Source organism: Zalophus californianus, chromosome 1 (genome assembly GCF_009762305.2).
Source record: "Zalophus californianus isolate mZalCal1 chromosome 1, mZalCal1.pri.v2, whole genome shotgun sequence".
NCBI lineage: Eukaryota > Metazoa > Chordata > Mammalia > Carnivora > Otariidae > Zalophus > Zalophus californianus.
The window spans coordinates 145030395-145047723 of record NC_045595.1 but is presented as its reverse complement, the minus strand read 5'-3'; the positions used below and the strand labels follow the sequence as shown (position 1 = coordinate 145047723).

The 17329-nt window shown below is 35.3% G+C and overlaps 1 protein-coding gene across 8 annotated transcripts in view; it reads right to left on the bottom strand.

The window, feature by feature from the left end:
* The window catches only part of DLG1 (discs large MAGUK scaffold protein 1), a 257181-nt gene extending 240233 nt beyond the window's left edge, over positions 1-16948 (bottom strand). For 7 of the 8 annotated variants that reach the window (XM_027583079.1, XM_027583081.1, XM_027583082.2 and 4 more), the window contains exons 1-4: positions 16501-16948; positions 15988-16037; positions 15190-15321; positions 827-993 (exon numbers count right to left, since the gene is read on the bottom strand). In XM_027583079.1, the coding sequence (XP_027438880.1) occupies positions 827-993; positions 15190-15321; positions 15988-16006 (318 nt within the window). In that variant the 5' untranslated portion in view covers positions 16007-16037; positions 16501-16948. The remainder of the gene's footprint in view (positions 1-826; positions 994-15189; positions 15322-15987; positions 16038-16500) is intronic. The other variant, XM_027583080.1, reaches the window with a different exon arrangement.
* Between the last annotated feature and the right edge of the window lie 381 nt (positions 16949-17329).

Genomic DNA, 17329 nt, shown 5'->3' with positions numbered 1-17329 from the left:
AATGAAAAAGAGGGATCAGATGTGCTCCCTGCTCTAAAATTTTACAGTTCTATGTGACATAACATAAAAAAGAAAACTTAGAAACTGTCTACTTCATTACCAAAGGGTTGTCTGGTTGCTGCCCACCACTACTTTTCCCTGATTTATTACTCGCCGAATAGAGGCTGATTCAATATTCCAGGCACTTCTCTAGTACAAACTAGAAGGGACTAGAATCAAATTCAGTCAGACAACCACATTCAAATGACTAATGTTTCTCAAATAGAAGCCTCATTACAAAATGCTTCATATATCTCTGTTCTAACTCCACCAGCAACGGTCTGTCACAACAAAAAAAAGAACATTACTAAAATAGTTTTTAACACTTAAAGGATTACAGTTTTAACTACAGAAAAATGCAGAAACCGATGCTAACCTTAAGATTTACTAATCAGTCTTTAATGAGTTTTATTAATGCAATCTTCCAAGTCAAATAAACAGAGAATCTTTGGGGTAAATGTGGCAACTAATCTGCCCAGGATGACAAAACTATATTCTATTTCTCAAAAAAAAAAAAAAAAAGAGCAAAACCACCTTTTCAAAATACGATTTCATTGAGGTCTCTCACGCAAAGTATTTTTTTAATAGTCTAAAGCAAGTATTTCACACCTCAAACCAATTACAACATGTTAAGAAAGGGGCACCAGAGATTCTGAGCTTTTCTCTTCAAAAATATTTGTAATCCAATGATATTTCCAGGTACTATCCATTTCAATAAAGTAAAAAAATTTAGCAGCCCCAATAAATTGATTACTGAAAAATAGCTTCAGGAAAAATTTTATCTTACCTCCACACTAGGGCTAAGGCTGCTTGGCAGTGTTTCTGAAGTCACAGTAGTACTTGGAAGGCTGGAAATTTCCCAAGTATTCACAGGCTGTATTGGTTCAGACTGCTTTGAACGATCTATACATTTTGGATTATCCAGTAAGGTCACTTCATAAAATTCTTGAATATCTAGAGGTGAAGAAAAGAAAAAACAAAATCAGAAGTATTTAGATTTTCTAATTAAACTATGCATTGCTAAAACAATATAACTCAAAAGCAAAATTTTAGTCTTGATTAGTAAAATAAGCCCAATCTTAGAATGTACTTAAACAGTGAATATTTTCTCATTTTATTATGTTGCAATCACATGAGAACTTGCAGGGCATAGTGTAAAAGTCATAGGCTTTTTACTCTTCAAAGTCAGTGCTGAGTTTAAATCTCTATTCCATCACAAATTAGCTGCCTGTTTAGGCAAGTTACTTAACCTCTGGTAACTTGCCTCTTTTATCATGTGTAATTGTTACAAGGACTGAGTATAATACATATAAAGTGCACAATGGCACATAATAGGCTCCTAACCGACAGCAGCTAATAGCACTACTATGAGTTTTGAAGACATGAGTCATTACTGATATTTTATCTTTATACCACCAATATCTCAATATAAACCCCTTACATAGTTTTAACTGTCCTTCTAACCAAAGTAAAGCAAACAAAAAAGTTAAATAGTAAATTAAATATTGTACATTATTTTAGAAACAATCAACTAAACATGACAAAACTCTTAAAAAAATCCATAAATTTACTTAAAGTAGCACAGGATAATTTAAAAGATCAAGTTACTTTGCTATCAGCTGGAATTATATAAACTTAGCATATTAACACTGATTGATTCTTCATGCCATTCAGAAAGCTCTGAATGATAGTTATATAATGCTTAAGTTCACCACTATTAGTTCTTTATTCACCTAGTGGTATATTTTGAGCTGCTTTTTTAAAGGGGAGAAATTATTATTTTAACAGCAAAGGTGCGGCATTATCCTGTACAGAATCATGCACAATTGCAAGTAACATTTAGACAGAGTAACTTTTACTTATTTCTATGATGAAAAGATTAGTATTTCCTTTAAAAAACAATGTCAGAAGACCCTTTTAATAACCAGTAGAATTGCAGAACTTTCTAAGAGCTCATAAAAACTAAGATCAGCACAGTGAAGACAGTATCAAGGTGTTAAGAATATTACTAGAGAAAATTGTATGTGAAAGTATTTTATAAACCATGAGTTACTATATAAAACTTTTCACATAACCATCATGAAAATATAATAAATTCAGAGCATCAGCTACAAAGTGTTCTTACCAAAAATTGCTTAACCTGACCCTAAATCAAGCCTTCAGAACAGCTTGTAGTTCACAGGAAATACAGAGGCTAGAGAAACAAATTAAATGACACCAAAAAAGCAAGGGAAAAAAACATATCCAGAAGGGGACATTCCACAAGACAACGGGCCAGTTTCTTTAGCAAGTCAATGTCATGAAAAGTAAGAGAAATTATTTGAAAGGATTTTTTTTAAATAAAGGAAATGAAAAAGAGCAATCAACTGCAATATTTGAGGCTTGACTGGTGGGGAGGGGCAGGGGAATATAAAAGATATTGTGATAATTAGAGAAATTTAAATATGGACTATTTTCTGAAAATACTATAGATTTTTTTATAGAAGATATACATGAGAATATGTATACATTTCTGTGGTAGGACATATATTCCTATATATGTAAGCAACATTTTATATATGTAGAGAATACTTATTTATAGATCTATAGAGAGGGAGAGATATCTTCTACAAGAAAATAAAGATGTCAGAGCTCCTAGTGTAATTATGCCCCCCAAAAGCACTAAATGAGTCTTGAGTAATTGGATGATTACCAATCTCAAGGTAAATAGCCCACATCACTACATAAAAACTTCATTATATTTTTCATTAAGTCAAGTTTGAAATCTTAACCTTCTGTGACCTTTTATTCCACACTTAACAGAAATAGTGCTGTATTACCCTTCAATAACATCTCTAACAAATATCTAGGTCAGTGCTGTCCAAAAGAACTTTCTACAATGATGAAAACGTTCTATAGCTGCACTCTCCAATATGGTAGCCACTAGCTACATACGGCTATTAAGCACTTAAAATGTGACTAGTGTAAATGAGGAACTGATTTTATAATTTTATTTATGTTTAATTACTTTAAATAGCCACAAACAGCTAGCAGTTATCATATAGGACAACAGAGATCTAAACTAGTATAATTTGGAGTAACATTTTACTATCTAGGACGATCAAGGAATAAAGTGCTCCCTATGTAAATTTTCCAAAAGTTCACTCACATCCTGCTACTGTCAACTGAAATGCCTCCTCTCTTAAAAAAAAGTCCTTTCTAATTTGTTGTATCTGAGCTCTTATGGACTGGAGAATATGCATATTATTTTAACTATATCAGGCTTAAGACAAAATAAGCTGAGTAAACACCCATTAGAATGGCTATTATCAACAAAACAGAAAATAACAGGTATTAATGAGTATGTAGAGAAATTAAACCCTGTCCATCACTGATAGGAATAGAAAATGATGCAGCCATTGTGGAAAACAGTACAGGGGCATCTCAAAATATTAAAACATAGAATCACCTTTTGATCCAGCATTAGATTCTGGGTATATGCCCAAAAGAAGTGAAAGCAGGGACTCAAAACAGATATTTGTACATCAATGATCACAGCAGCATTATTCACAGTATCCAAAAGGTGAAAACAACCCAAACATTCATCCACAGATGAATAGTTAAAAACCAAAATGCGGTATATACCAACAATGTAATATTACTCAACTTTTAAAAGGAATAAAATTCTGATACATTCTACAAAATGGATGGGTGGATTTTGAAGACATTATGCTAAGTGGAATAAGCCAGACACAAAAAAACAAGTATTGTATAATTCCACTTATATGAGGTACTTAGAATAGTCAAATTCATAAAAACAGAAAGAACAGTTGTTACTGGGGTAAGGAAAGAATGGGGTAAGGAGGGACTGGGGTAAGGAGGAAATGGAGTTATTTTTTAATGGGTACAGAGTTTTAGTTTGGGATGATGAAAAGGTCAGGAGATAGAGTGAGTGGTGATGGTCACAAAATAATGTGAATGTACTTAATGCCCCTGAACTGTACACTTAAAAAATGGTAAATTTTGTTACATATATTCTATCACAATAAAAAAAAAGCTGAGTATAAGAATCTAAGGGAGCTTAAATGAGTACAGTGCACAGAATTTAATACATAGGTATTATAGTATCTATTTTAGCTATTTAGATATCTTTGTTTCTTACTGAGGTCAGGCTAACTGTCATTGCCAAACTGTTACGATTATCTATCCCCAACTTAAAAAGAGATTTGTTACCACCCTTGGCTAACTAAAACCATATGCAAAAGTACTGAAATAGTTACCACATGTATAGCATGGTGCCATTTCTGATATGACAATCTGTCACAGTTATTATCACTCTTCTTTAAAATATACAAATTTACACATCCACACCTTTAATTTTGACCCATATCCCATCTTGATCCACCACACTTCTTCATCTTTACAGTATCTCAAGACTATAAAGATGAGCAACATAATAACACTTCTTCAGAGATTATTTCTCTATCACAATTTTAGTTGTATCAGTAAAGATTTTTCAAAGGTGCACCTAATCAAAAAGGGCACTCTGGAAAAACTGGACCCAGACTGAGCTTTTATGACTCCAAAGTACTTATATTTTATATTTCCCATGCTATCAGCAGTCACTGTTCTTTATAATCTACATTTTATATGTCAGAAGATAATTATATCACTGATCATAACTATAAAGATTTAACAAAGAAAAAAGTTAGATTATTACTGGGACAAGAGAAGTATTTCTACAACAACATTCTAAGATTCAAAACATTGCTTTCTACTTTTTCTTTAGGTTTTTCTAAACTGGGGAGTATAATATTGAGTTCCATAAGCTAACTAGCTAAAGTACAACAGAAGTTACTACTATAAACAGAAGTCAAATATAAGACAAAAACAAATTCTAGTATAATCCCAATCTCTCCTAGTTCTTGAAAATCTGTTTAAAATGCTGGTCTGAAATTCCAAGTTATTCTCAAAAGACCAACTTCATGAAAATAAAGAATTAAACTAATGAGTTTACTCTGAACACTTAAGACATTCAATCAATGAATAATAATGGAGTGAATACATTTTGGAAGAGGAATAAAAGAACTAAAAAATGAGATGTGATATAACAATGTCTTTGAGAGATGGAGAAAATTGAGGAAAAAATATATTAACACTGAAAAACCAAATAACACCATTTAAAAAGTTAAAAAGGTAGATTTCTATAAAAATTTGATGGCTATATTTTAAGGTGCTACAGAACCATACACACACATTTATTTTAAATTTCTATTACTTACACATGTATTACAATTTTTTTTTAAGATTTTATTTGACAGAGAGAGAGACACAGTGAGAGAGGGAAAACAAGCAGGGGGAGTGTGAGAGGGAGAAGCAGGCTTCCCGCTGATCAGGGAGCCCGATGCAGAACTGGATCCCAGGACTCTGGGATCATGACCTGAGGCGAAGGCAGACATTTAACGACTGAGCCACCCAGGAGCCCCTATGTATTACAATTTTTGAAAATTAAATTAACCAGCTCTTTGATAGACAATGAAAAATTCTTTTTCAATTCTGGTTTACATAAGTCATTTTTTACGTTTCCGTGCCAATTATATCCAACGTCAATAATAAGGGCTACTCATAACTGTACCAAAATATATAGACTATGAAAAAATGTAACCACAGCAAAATAATATTTCAATATAGAAATAGGCAAATTTAGTATCACATGTGGGACGCCTGGGTGGCTTAGTCTGCCTAGGGCTCAGGTCATGATCCCAGGATACTGGGATGGAGAACCGCACTGGGCTCCTTGCTCAGCAGGGAGCCTGCTTCTCCCTCTGCCTGCCCCTCCCCCTGCTGGTGCCCTCTCTCTCTCTCTCTCTCTCTCTGACAAATAAATAAATCTTTAAAAAAATGACATAGTCCTTCAATAAACCTATGTAAACATTTCACTTGAGTCAACTCTAATCTTAAATCTTTAAATGAAAATGTACAGGAAAATGTACAGAAAGTGGGATAATACAGAAGTAGTCAAAATGACTGCCACTTAAAACAAGAATAATTCCATACTCATCTGAAAATCCATATAGCTCACCCAGATATACAACACATATAATTAAAATGACTGATTACATTTTTATTTACTAACCTGAAAAAACTTATTTCCTTTTTAAAATAATGATACACTAAAGCAAGCAAGAACACGAGAAAATGCAGGAATACTAAAACACGTATTAGAGAAAACTACCCTTTAGTTGATTCACAATTGGAAACATTAATTTTGTTGAGCCTACTGGATCAGTCTTCACACTGTCTATTCCTATTTACCATTTATAGTTTGGCAAGTGCTTTTTCTGTTTTGAACTAAACTGGGTTCCCACAAGAACAGTTCCTGAACAAAGATCTAAATTATAAAAGCTACAATACTTACAATATATAAAATCAGAAATATAGAAACAATGGAACAAGAGAAATTTTCTATAGAATTGAAAATTCTAAATTAAACTTGGATACACAATTAGTCCAATGGAACAGAGAAGACTCATTCCTACTAGCAAAAAATATGTATTTTGGGGAAATCTCAAGATCACATATTTCAGACCTCTCCAAATTTAAATAAAACTTTAAGTAAAACATTTTCATTTTATGTTTGTTATTTTCTTGCAGAATTCAAAGTTTGCAAACACTAGGAGTAAAGGAAGTACAGAATTCCAGAAATACTCTCGAAGGAGGTTGAGGAAAGTTTTCTAGCTTTTAGTTACCACTTTTATCATCCTAAACAGTAAAACTCATAAACATTTCTTGAACTAAAGAAATAAGGATCAGAGTAGGAAGTCTAAATAGTCAAGAATCTGTAATAATTTAACACAGTATAGACAACATCTCTAATCTATGAGAAAATAACCTTATTTCATGGGGAAAACATTAAGAGAAGACCTTAACAGAACAATTTTATACTTCTAAAAAAAGGGGGGGGGGAAGAAAAGTGGTAGGAGGGGCAAATGACACGAACAAATAATTCACAAAAGAAATTTTGTGAATGTACATGTAAATGACATAAGAAAATTCTTACATAGTTGAAAATTCTTATATCGTTGGTTGTTTAATCAAATAAATATGTAAGAAAACATCAAAATGTCTAAAAGTACATTCCACACATCAGAATAGAAAATATTAAAAAGGATGATACCTATACTGTTTAAGGTATAGTGAATTAGTCATTATTCCACATACTGCCTAAAATGTTAAATTGAATATAACCTTTCTGAGGGTAATTTAACAAACTACATCAAAAACCTTTTAAAATGCAAATCCCCTTTTACCAAGCAATTCATTTCTAGGAACTTATCCAAAGGATATAATAAACAATGTAGAACAAAGAGGCATATACAAATGCAATGTTGTTTAAAATTCAGAAAAATTATGTACCTAAGTGCTCCTAGAAAATCATTAATAAAACTGCACATCTATAAAATGTAAATACAGTCATTTAAGATGGTACAAATCTACTGATATGGAAAGATATCCAATGATAAATTTTGAGATAAAAATAGTTAATATGATATGCACACTAGGTACACTTAGGTAAAGTTAACTTCAGCACCTCCCTTCACCAAAAATGGCAATTCTACCTATCAGTCCACCCAATAAGTCAACATCACAGATAAAAAATGAGAAGGGAGAAAACTGTTCCCTCAGGTAGTCTCTGTTTTCATGTGCCTCTAATAATGGGAGCATCTCTATAGACCTCATTGCACTGAGTCTGATTCTAGAATTGTGCTTTTAGTACAAGAGATCACTTAAACACAAGCCAACTACTATGTCTGTTGCCCAACTGAAGAAACAATGATTTCTTTCCACTAGAGAAAAAACAACGATATTGTAGTTAATGAGAGACAGTGTTAAATTCTAGAAGGATCTGCAAGGGTAATTTTAATTTGATACAATTTTTCACTTTACACACTGATTTTAAGTATCAATTCCTCTGTAGGAAACAATTCTATTATGTTTCACTTGTGTAGGGGGTTTGTTTTACAAAAGGAAAGTGTGTATAAATACATAAATAATAACATTCTAGAAGAATATTCATTCTATGGAAGAAGTAGGTTACCTTTGGTGTGAGAATTTTCTTGATTATAATTATTTTATATAAAGTACATTTAAGTGATCTTAAATTCTTTACATGGAACATGCATTATTTTTTATAATAAATTCTGTTTTGGAGTTAGAAAGAAAGCAACTGGAAAGCTGAAAATATAACCCAGCCATTTCGGAGGGAAAAAATTTTATCAGTTAATTGACTAAAAGCAAGTACAATGTTTTCATAAACTAAAATATACAATAGTCAAGTCTACTCAAAAATAGATACTCTGCTTTCTTCTAAACTTATGTACATTTAAAAAGCCATTTTGATCCCCAAAAAGGGTATCATATATAATTTTAAAATATGTATTATAATGTGCGTCTTGCACCCTAGAAACAAGAAAAATGTCAAGCCAATGTCCAAAAATACGTTATTTCCACATTTGATATACTATTTGACTAACAGTTATAGGGTATTTTCACACACATACTTCTTAAAACAAGGTATCAACAGAAACCAGACCTTCTCAGAGAGATGGCTGATTCCAAGGCTGGGGCAAGATATGTACAAGATGAACCTGAATATCTTGTTATGCCAAAAAGTGAGAAAGTACACAAAGTGATAGGGCATGTCATAAGGACAGAAGAGCAAGCTGGAGAGAGTTCTGACCAGATGAATCTGAAACAATCTGAGCACTGAAATCATTAAAGTTAGTAATAAATTATCAACGATTAAAAGAAAAACGATACAGACACATACATAGATAAATGGGGAAGGAGAGCTCTTACAATAAAATGCCAGGTACTAATTGGAGAACATAAAAATCTGCTATTTTTTACAAAACTGTCATTTTTCAATTGTCATTTTCAACATAGTAATGTTTATGACAGTATATGGATCATTCTATTGGCTAACTGGTCATCAATGGATGCTAAGACTGGGGGAAATTTTGCTAAAGAGCAGGGCATGCACAAGGCATTAAACTGTCTCCCCCACATATTGCTTACAAGATGCAAGAAAAAAATACTAACTATAGAGTAGAGAAATCAAGCACCTTAACTGGGTGATCAAAATTAACAATGACGATAAAGGGCAGAAGACATCTTGTACTTCTGAATGTACAGAACCCTAGAGATACATAACCTGAATCTAATCACAAGTAAAAATCAGACAAACCTAAAATTAGAAACATTATATTAAAAAATAAGAGCAATGGGGAACTGTATCCTTCAAAAATGTCAATGTCATAAAAGACCAAAAAGGGCTGTGGAAATGTGCCCAGACTACAGAGACATGACAAATAAATGAAATACCTGGTCTTAGACTGGACAGTGTACTGAAAAAAATAATTAGAAAAGAAAAAATTTAGTAGGAAATATTTGACCCTCCACAGATGAAATAAACTAGAAGAATTATTTACAGATGCTTTTACAGCTCTGTTGATTACAAGGTTCCAAAGAGAATTCAACCAGATTCAACATAAGCAAAGCACTACTTCAGAGCAGAGCAGTAGTAAGCAAAACTATTAGCAAATAAGTAACGATCCAGGCTCAATCAAAACCACTAACTGAAAAGTTACTAAAATTTTCCTCCAATTCTATAAAGTTTTAGCCAATAGAATGATCCATATACTGTCATAAACGTTTTCTTTTCTAAAACCTAGCCTGCAAAATACACACACGAAGTTAGCAACTTCAAACAAAAACAAAACAACAACAAAAATCTAAGAAATTTTGACATTTTACTATTACAGCCAGAAGTTTGCAAACTTTGATTACTTTGATTACTAAATAAATACACTTTTCAAAATGTATAAATTCCATAATTACAAGCATCATTCCACCATAAATATTCTCCTTCAAAGTAAAAATTTTAAAAAAATACCACTGATCCTACAGATCAACATCTATGTTAAACACACTTGTTGGGCGCCTGGGTGGCTCAGTTGGTTAAGCGACTGCCTTCGGCTCAGGTCATGATCCTGGAGTTCTGGGATCGAGTCCCGCATCGGGCTCCCTGCTCAGAGGGGAGTCTGCTTCTCCCTCCGACCCTCCCTCCTCTCATGTGCTCTTTCATTCTCTCTCTCAAATAAATAGATAAAAAATCTAAAAAAAAGAAAACCACACTTGTTGTTAGCGTTCTTTACCACATTAAAATATTCAACTTATGATAAAGAACATAAATCCTAATAACTAAACATGAGGAGAAGCTCTGGATTCAGATTAGTTGAGTTCAATTTCTGGCTCCACAATTTAATATCTGAAGGTCTTTGCACAAGACATGTAATCTCTCAGTGCCTCAGTTTTCTAATCTATAAAATGGTATAGGTGAATATACACATCATAGGATTATGATGACTAAATGAGACACTTGTATTACACACAAAAAGTGCTTTTGAAATACACTTTTTACATAACTTGAAAAAGTCAAAATCTCACATCCATTAGGATGGCTATTATCAAAAAAACTGAAAATAACAAGTGTTGGCAAAAGTATGGAGAAACTGGGACCTTTGTGCACTGTTGGTGGGATTATAAAATGATGCAACTGCTACGGGAGGCAGTATAGCAGTTCCTCAAAAAATTAAAAATATAGGGATGCCTGGGTGCCTTCAGCTCGGGTCATGACCCAGGGTTCTGGGATTGAGCCCCACGTCAGGCTCTCTGTTCAGTGGGAAGCCTGCTTCTCCCTCTCCCACTGCTTGTGTTCCTCTCTCGCTGTCTCTATCTGTCAAATAAATAAATATCTTTAAAAAAAAATGTGTGTGTGTATATAAATATATAATGTGTGTGTGTATACACACACACACACACCCATATGATCCTGCAATCTCGCTTTTGGGTATCCCAAAAATTGAAAGAAGAGTTTCAGAGAGATATCTGCACACCCATGTTCAAAGCAGCACTATTCACAATAGCCAAGAGATGAAAATACAGGGCGCCTGGGTGGCTCAGTCTTTAAGCATCTGCCTTCAGCTCAAGTCATGATCCCAGGGTCCTAGGGTCGAGCCCCGCATCGGACTCCCTGCTCAGTGAGAAGCCTGCTTCTCCCTCTCCCACTCGCCCTGCTTGTGTTCCCTCTTTCGCTGTCTCTGTCAAATAAATAAAATCTTTAAAAAAAAAAAAGGTGAAAATACCCCAAATGTCCATCAATGGATGAATGGATAAACAAAATGTGGTATATATATACAGTAAAATAAATCTAGTCTTAAACAGGAAATTCTATCACATGCTACAACATGGAAGAACTTTGAGAACATTAAGTGAAATAAGTTAGTCACAAAAAGACAAGTACTGTATGATTTCCCTTATATGAGCTACTTACAGCAGTCACAATCATAGAGACAGAAAGTACAATGGTGGTTACCAGCCGTTGGGGGCAGAAGGAAAAGGGGAGTATCGTTTACTGGGTAGAGTTTTGGTTTTGCAAGAGGAGTAAGTTCTGAACTGTTTTTGCAACAATGTGAATATATTTAACTCTATCAAACTACATTTAAAAGTGGTTAAGATGATAAATGTCATTTTCTTTTTACAATTAAAAAAAAAGGAATCATACTTCTGAAACCCAGTATCTACAAATTTAAATGTCCTTTACCATGTTCACAAGGCCTAGCGAAATTTAGTTAATAGAGTAGCAACAAATGAATGGAGCCAAAAATCTCAGAAGTGGATAGTGTTATTACATAATCCATCTTCATTTTGAAAAATTTCAGAACTAAAAAACTGCATTAAAGTAAGCTTCCTATTTATTGCAGACAAAGTATACAATTCTCATGATTTAACTTACTCAAGTCTCAAAAGTCAGCCTGATCTTGAGCCCAGGTTTTTCTCCTGTGCGCAAGAAAAGCAGATGAATTCTCTGACCCCATAAGTGACTCCAGGGATCTAGACTAGTATGAAATCTTTGAAGACTACTAAGGTTGTCTCAGATTCCAGACAAACCTAAGAATCATAAATGACCTCAAACCAATATGGACCTGAACACCTAGGCTCTGACTTGTAATCAAACCATATCCAGTCTACTTTACTTATAAATTTTCAAATATAAGTACAGAAAATGAGAATATAAAATCAAATATATTAAGTTTTCAAATTCTTCTCATCTAAATCACGGATTAAAATTAGGCAGACTTTATCTTCCATTTATAGAAAAATGATCACCAGATACCTGGGGAATAAATTTTAAAGAAGTCTATATAGCTCATGGATTTTTTTTTTAGATATAACTTTAAATATTCAGCTCTAAAGAAACAACTTATCAGCTGAAACTCAAAATTAATAAAAACTGTTCTACTTTCAATGATTTTTAAATCTTCAAGCCATCCTTCAATGTTACTAGCAAACAACATAGCTAGGACAATGATTGCCATGTTTCACTGAATTGATGATATTGATTCTAAGATGCACCATTATTTCATGTGCCACTAAGAATGTAAAATCACTTCCAACATATATCAGTCATAAAATGTACCCCAAATTCAAAGATATTAAAATATTTAAAAATTGTTATCTCAGAACAGATGTAATGCAATATGTACATGCCTTTTCCTCTGAATAACCCCCAGGTACCAGAAACATGAGCTAATTAACATATTTCAACCACAGAGGGAAGGAGAAAATAAATCAACATTTCTGTAACACCAAAATCCCTGAGCCCCACACAAACTTCTTTTAAATGCATGAAAACAGTCAATACAAACTACAAGCTCAAAGAATCAATAAATAATTATGCAGGCAGCAAATCCAAAGAAGTAACTACATAATTCACTACAGCTAAGGAAATGATTTCCAAACTCATGCAGTAAAGAACCTAAGCACCAAATGACTTTCAAACAACTCAGGTGGTCAAGACCCATGTCTCCTTAAATCCAATGGTCCACAGGTAACCAGCTCAGAAAACACAGTGCCATCTACTAAAGGAAAAAACAGTGAATCCAGGATTTTTCAGCACATACTATGAACACAACAGACACTAGTTTAGCTTAGGGTGATATACAGGTTTAAAGTACACTAATATGCTGTTTCAAGAACAATGATACAGGTGCAAAACAAAAAGAAAATCTTACCTAAAAATTTTCACTAACTGACAAAAGTAATAAAGTTCAATAAATTAACCCAATTTCAGTAAATACAAAAGAATGCATTTATTAATTTAGTGAACAATTACAGTATAGAAACACATAAAAATCTCTTCTAAATTTACCCATTTCAAAATTCCTAAAATCTGTTACTTTTCTTACACCAAAATTTGATATCACATCCTATAAAACATTAAAATGTATGTAAATCTAAATATCAAGGTAAATTCATTCACAACCAATGAAATTCTACAGGACTAAGAAGATTGACAAATACAAACTTATGACTAATTCTCTTAAAATTCAATTATATGTAAGAACAGATAAACAATTCAAAATAGGCAAGGCGGAATATATTTTAAAAATCCCTCCACACATACCCTCCAAATCTACCTCCAATCTACAGAAAAATCTAAGAGGTGTAGAATCTGTTTACTTTACTGACCATTTAATTTTCTTAAGTTGCAGACTTCACACAGAGAAGGACTACACCCATCTATGTCTATAGGTAAACGAGGACATACAAGTCATACTATTTTTTTTCTAAACAGTGACTCTACTAAATAAAACATTCCTAGGTTTAATGCTAATTTAGAAAACCAAGTCACTAAAAATGTTTCCCTTTCTTTTTGGCTGTTTTTTCAGAGGAATCCAATTTGATCATCCATTTGTACCTTAAACATCAGAGCTTAGAAATTCAAATGTAAAAAATGTCCATCAGTTTAAACAAAAAAGGCAGAATGTTGATAATTTTTGAAGATGGGTTACAGTTAATTATATTATTTATATATAGCTGTTAATTATACTGTTCTCTATTCTTGCGTAGGTTTTTAAAAGTCTATAATAATATTAGATTTAAAAATTATTCAAGTGTACTGAGTGGTCTTCCTTAAAATCTTAATTTTAAAACAAATTTAGCAGAGAGTATCAATTTAGCATTAAGTTTTTTGACAGAGTACACTAATTTGAAGGTAGTCCACAAACACATCAAAAGTTACTCTATTAATAAACAGATGTTAGGTACATATTGACTTGGAAGTTACTAAGGAAATAAATGTAATGCAATGAAGTACATGTCCTATTTATATGGTCAATGATTAATAAAAAAAATTCATTCTTTGAATTGGAAGGGACAAATTTTCTAGTTCTGTGGTGTAGACCACTTTTCTAGGTACCTACAGGAGAGGCCAGAAACCATCTTGTTTCATAAATTGGAAACTGTGTACAAAATATGAGATTTTGTTTTAAAAAAAGAAACTAGCTACTTTAAAATCAGGGTGGAGGAAGGGCTAAAAGCCACTGTTCTACTGCATTCACATTCTACAGCAAATATAGTGACCTAGAAAAGGTCAAATGACTTATATACCATTCAATTAATGGCACTGTAAGGAAGAGAATTTAGGACTCTTGACTGTTTGCCCAGTTCTACTTTAAAACAATGCACCACCTTAAATTTAAGTTAGTTATGAATAATATTGTTTCAATTTTCCTGGCTACAAAATAGTATTAGACAAAATGACAAAATCATCGCTAAGATAATTTTCCAGGTCTAAAATTCTGACTCCATGAATGCTAAGTTTAAACAGAAGTCTGTATTAAGGGGATGTATGTCCTTAAACATAACAGAACTCTTCAAACATTTTCAGGGACTTCAGAGAAATAGAAGTCAAATATAGAAACAAGCTAAAAGTTAGTTATTCAGTCTTTATTTTTTGGACCCTGAAACATTTCTGCAACTTCTCCATCTTTTAATAGTTAATGCCGAGGATATAAAACACTGTCACCAAAGACCACTGAAATAATCATACTGAAAGTTTTTTTGGTTATTAGATATTTTTGGTTATTAGATACTTTTGGAAAGGATATTGGCCCAACTATCAAACATACAAGTTTGATGTTCAAGTTACTGAACGCCTTATAGAGAACCAAGTACATCACTCTGTTAAGTTTAAAATAAATGAATTCAGAAAAGCATTAAGCATAGCTAACACATAATGGTCACGAATAAAGTTTTAATTCCCACCTATTAAAGCCTGAAAGAGGTTGCTCTGAAATATGTTAATAACCCGTTCTATGGAACTTCTGAGCTGTCTGTCTTCAGTCTGGCTTAGTTTTGAACGATAGTCTTCCAAAAGGTGCAATGCTCTCTGGGTGTCTGAGAAGAAAAGAAGAGTTTGATTAAAATTACACACTATTTATGCAGGAAATAATTCTGCAAGACATCTAAACACTTCTCCAAATCCTCTCAGTCAATGCTACTACATTCACAAACATATGTATTCCCTAGAATCCAAATTTTTAAATATGTCACAGAAAAGGGAGGAAGATAAGCAGTTGCTACTAAATGTGTACTAGTAATCTACCACAAAAGACTGATCAAGATATTAGTTAATATAGCTTCAACTGATCTGATATGCAAAAGCAGAATATCTACAATTTGGCATTATAATACAAATCTTAAATGTTTCAAAATACTAGCTCTTAGCCTGGATCCTACAATTGCTCACAAAAGAGTGTTTAGTAAAAATGACAAAGTAAAATATTAAAACACCAACTCAAAGTTTTTTAAAAAGACATTTCAGAGGAGTGAAAATTAACTGCCTCTCCAGTCACTAGAGAGATGTCAAAAAAGAAAGTTTGAAAAACATTTAGATGTTTCCCTCTTCTGAAGGATATGAGGCTTAGATTCCCTAAGTAGTAAGGCTAAAACGATGCTGTCTCATCAGAGTTAAACATTTTTTAAAAACACAACAATCACAAAACAGACACACACACACACACACACACACACACACAGCAGAGTTCCGAAATAAATTCTCACCTTGCTTCCGGACTGGCATTTTTCTCCAGTATCAGGAAGAGGACACACACCTTTAAAAACAGAAAAGAAACTAAAGCAAAGAACAGAATTGTGGTTGAACTAGTGTTTCCCCCTGAATCTCAAATCGAAAAACTCCCAGCCCTATTTGAAAAGGCCACCACCTGGCGAAGTTTTCCCAAGTGAAAGAGCGAGCCTCAAACCCCAGCAGTGTTAGTCAATCTAGAAAGCTTTTACCTAAGGGTGGGTACCCCTATAAATTAAGAGCAGACAGAAGCCTGCTTCCAAATTCTCCTCAAAAGCTACTCCCTCTCCAAAGGGTACTAAATGCCTAGATGTGGGGCCACCCTTCCCCTGGCATAAGTATGCATATTCCCCACCTGCTACTGGGGGGGGGGGGGCGGTGCAGAGGCGCTCCGACCCTTGGCCCCTAAGCTAGTAGCGACCGTACAGCGCTGATACAGGACCAGCTAGGCTGGTCACCCCACCCCACTCGGGCCCCCTCCTCTCGCTTGCCTTTCCCCTTGCTCGCCGCCTCCGGGCTACTCCAGCGGGGGCCGGACAGGGCTGCGGCCGCTCTCCGCGACGCCCTCACGCCCCACATGCACACCTCAGCGGGCCCCCACACCTGCGGCGCCACCACAAAGTTCTTGCAAGCGGCGTGCGCTCGGAGCTGGGGTGCGCTTCGGGCCAGTTGGGGCGGCTTCCCCGCCCTGCCCCGCTCCACGTCCCCCCGCCCCGCCCGGGGCTCGAGGAGCTGAACTGAGGGGGGTGAGGGAACGGGGGAGGAGTTCCCCTTGGCGGCCGCACCCCCGCCGCCGCTTCCTCCTCCTCCTCCTCTGCCGGGGCCACCTCACTCGCCGCGGCCCGCTACCCGCTCGCCCTCTCCCCTCCAGCCGCCCCACCCCCGGAACCTCGCCTCCTTCCGCGCCCCCAACCGCTCTCCCCCCAAACTTTCCGCCAAGATGGCGGCCCCGGAGCTGGACTGCCGCGCCCCCACGTGACCGCTTTCCCGGCGCTCTCAGCCAATGGGAAGTGAGGAGGCGGCTGGCGCCGAGCCCCGGGCTCTCAGCGCTGCTACCTTTGGGTTGGAAGGGGGAGGAGGGCAGGGAGGGGGCTGGGGAACGGAAAAGGGGACCCGGGGAATATCCCAAGTGAGCCTCCTCTCTTAAAGGGGCGGCCACCGAAGTGGCTCTGAGGACAAAGGAGTTGACACACAGACTCTACAGGTGGTCCGTGGTGGCCCTGGAAGAGTCCGCCTTTACCTCGCCCTAGCCCACCGGTGTGTCCCGTGGTACAGAGCGAGTAGCGCGCCAGGCCCGGAAGGGTCTGGGTGTCTGAAGAG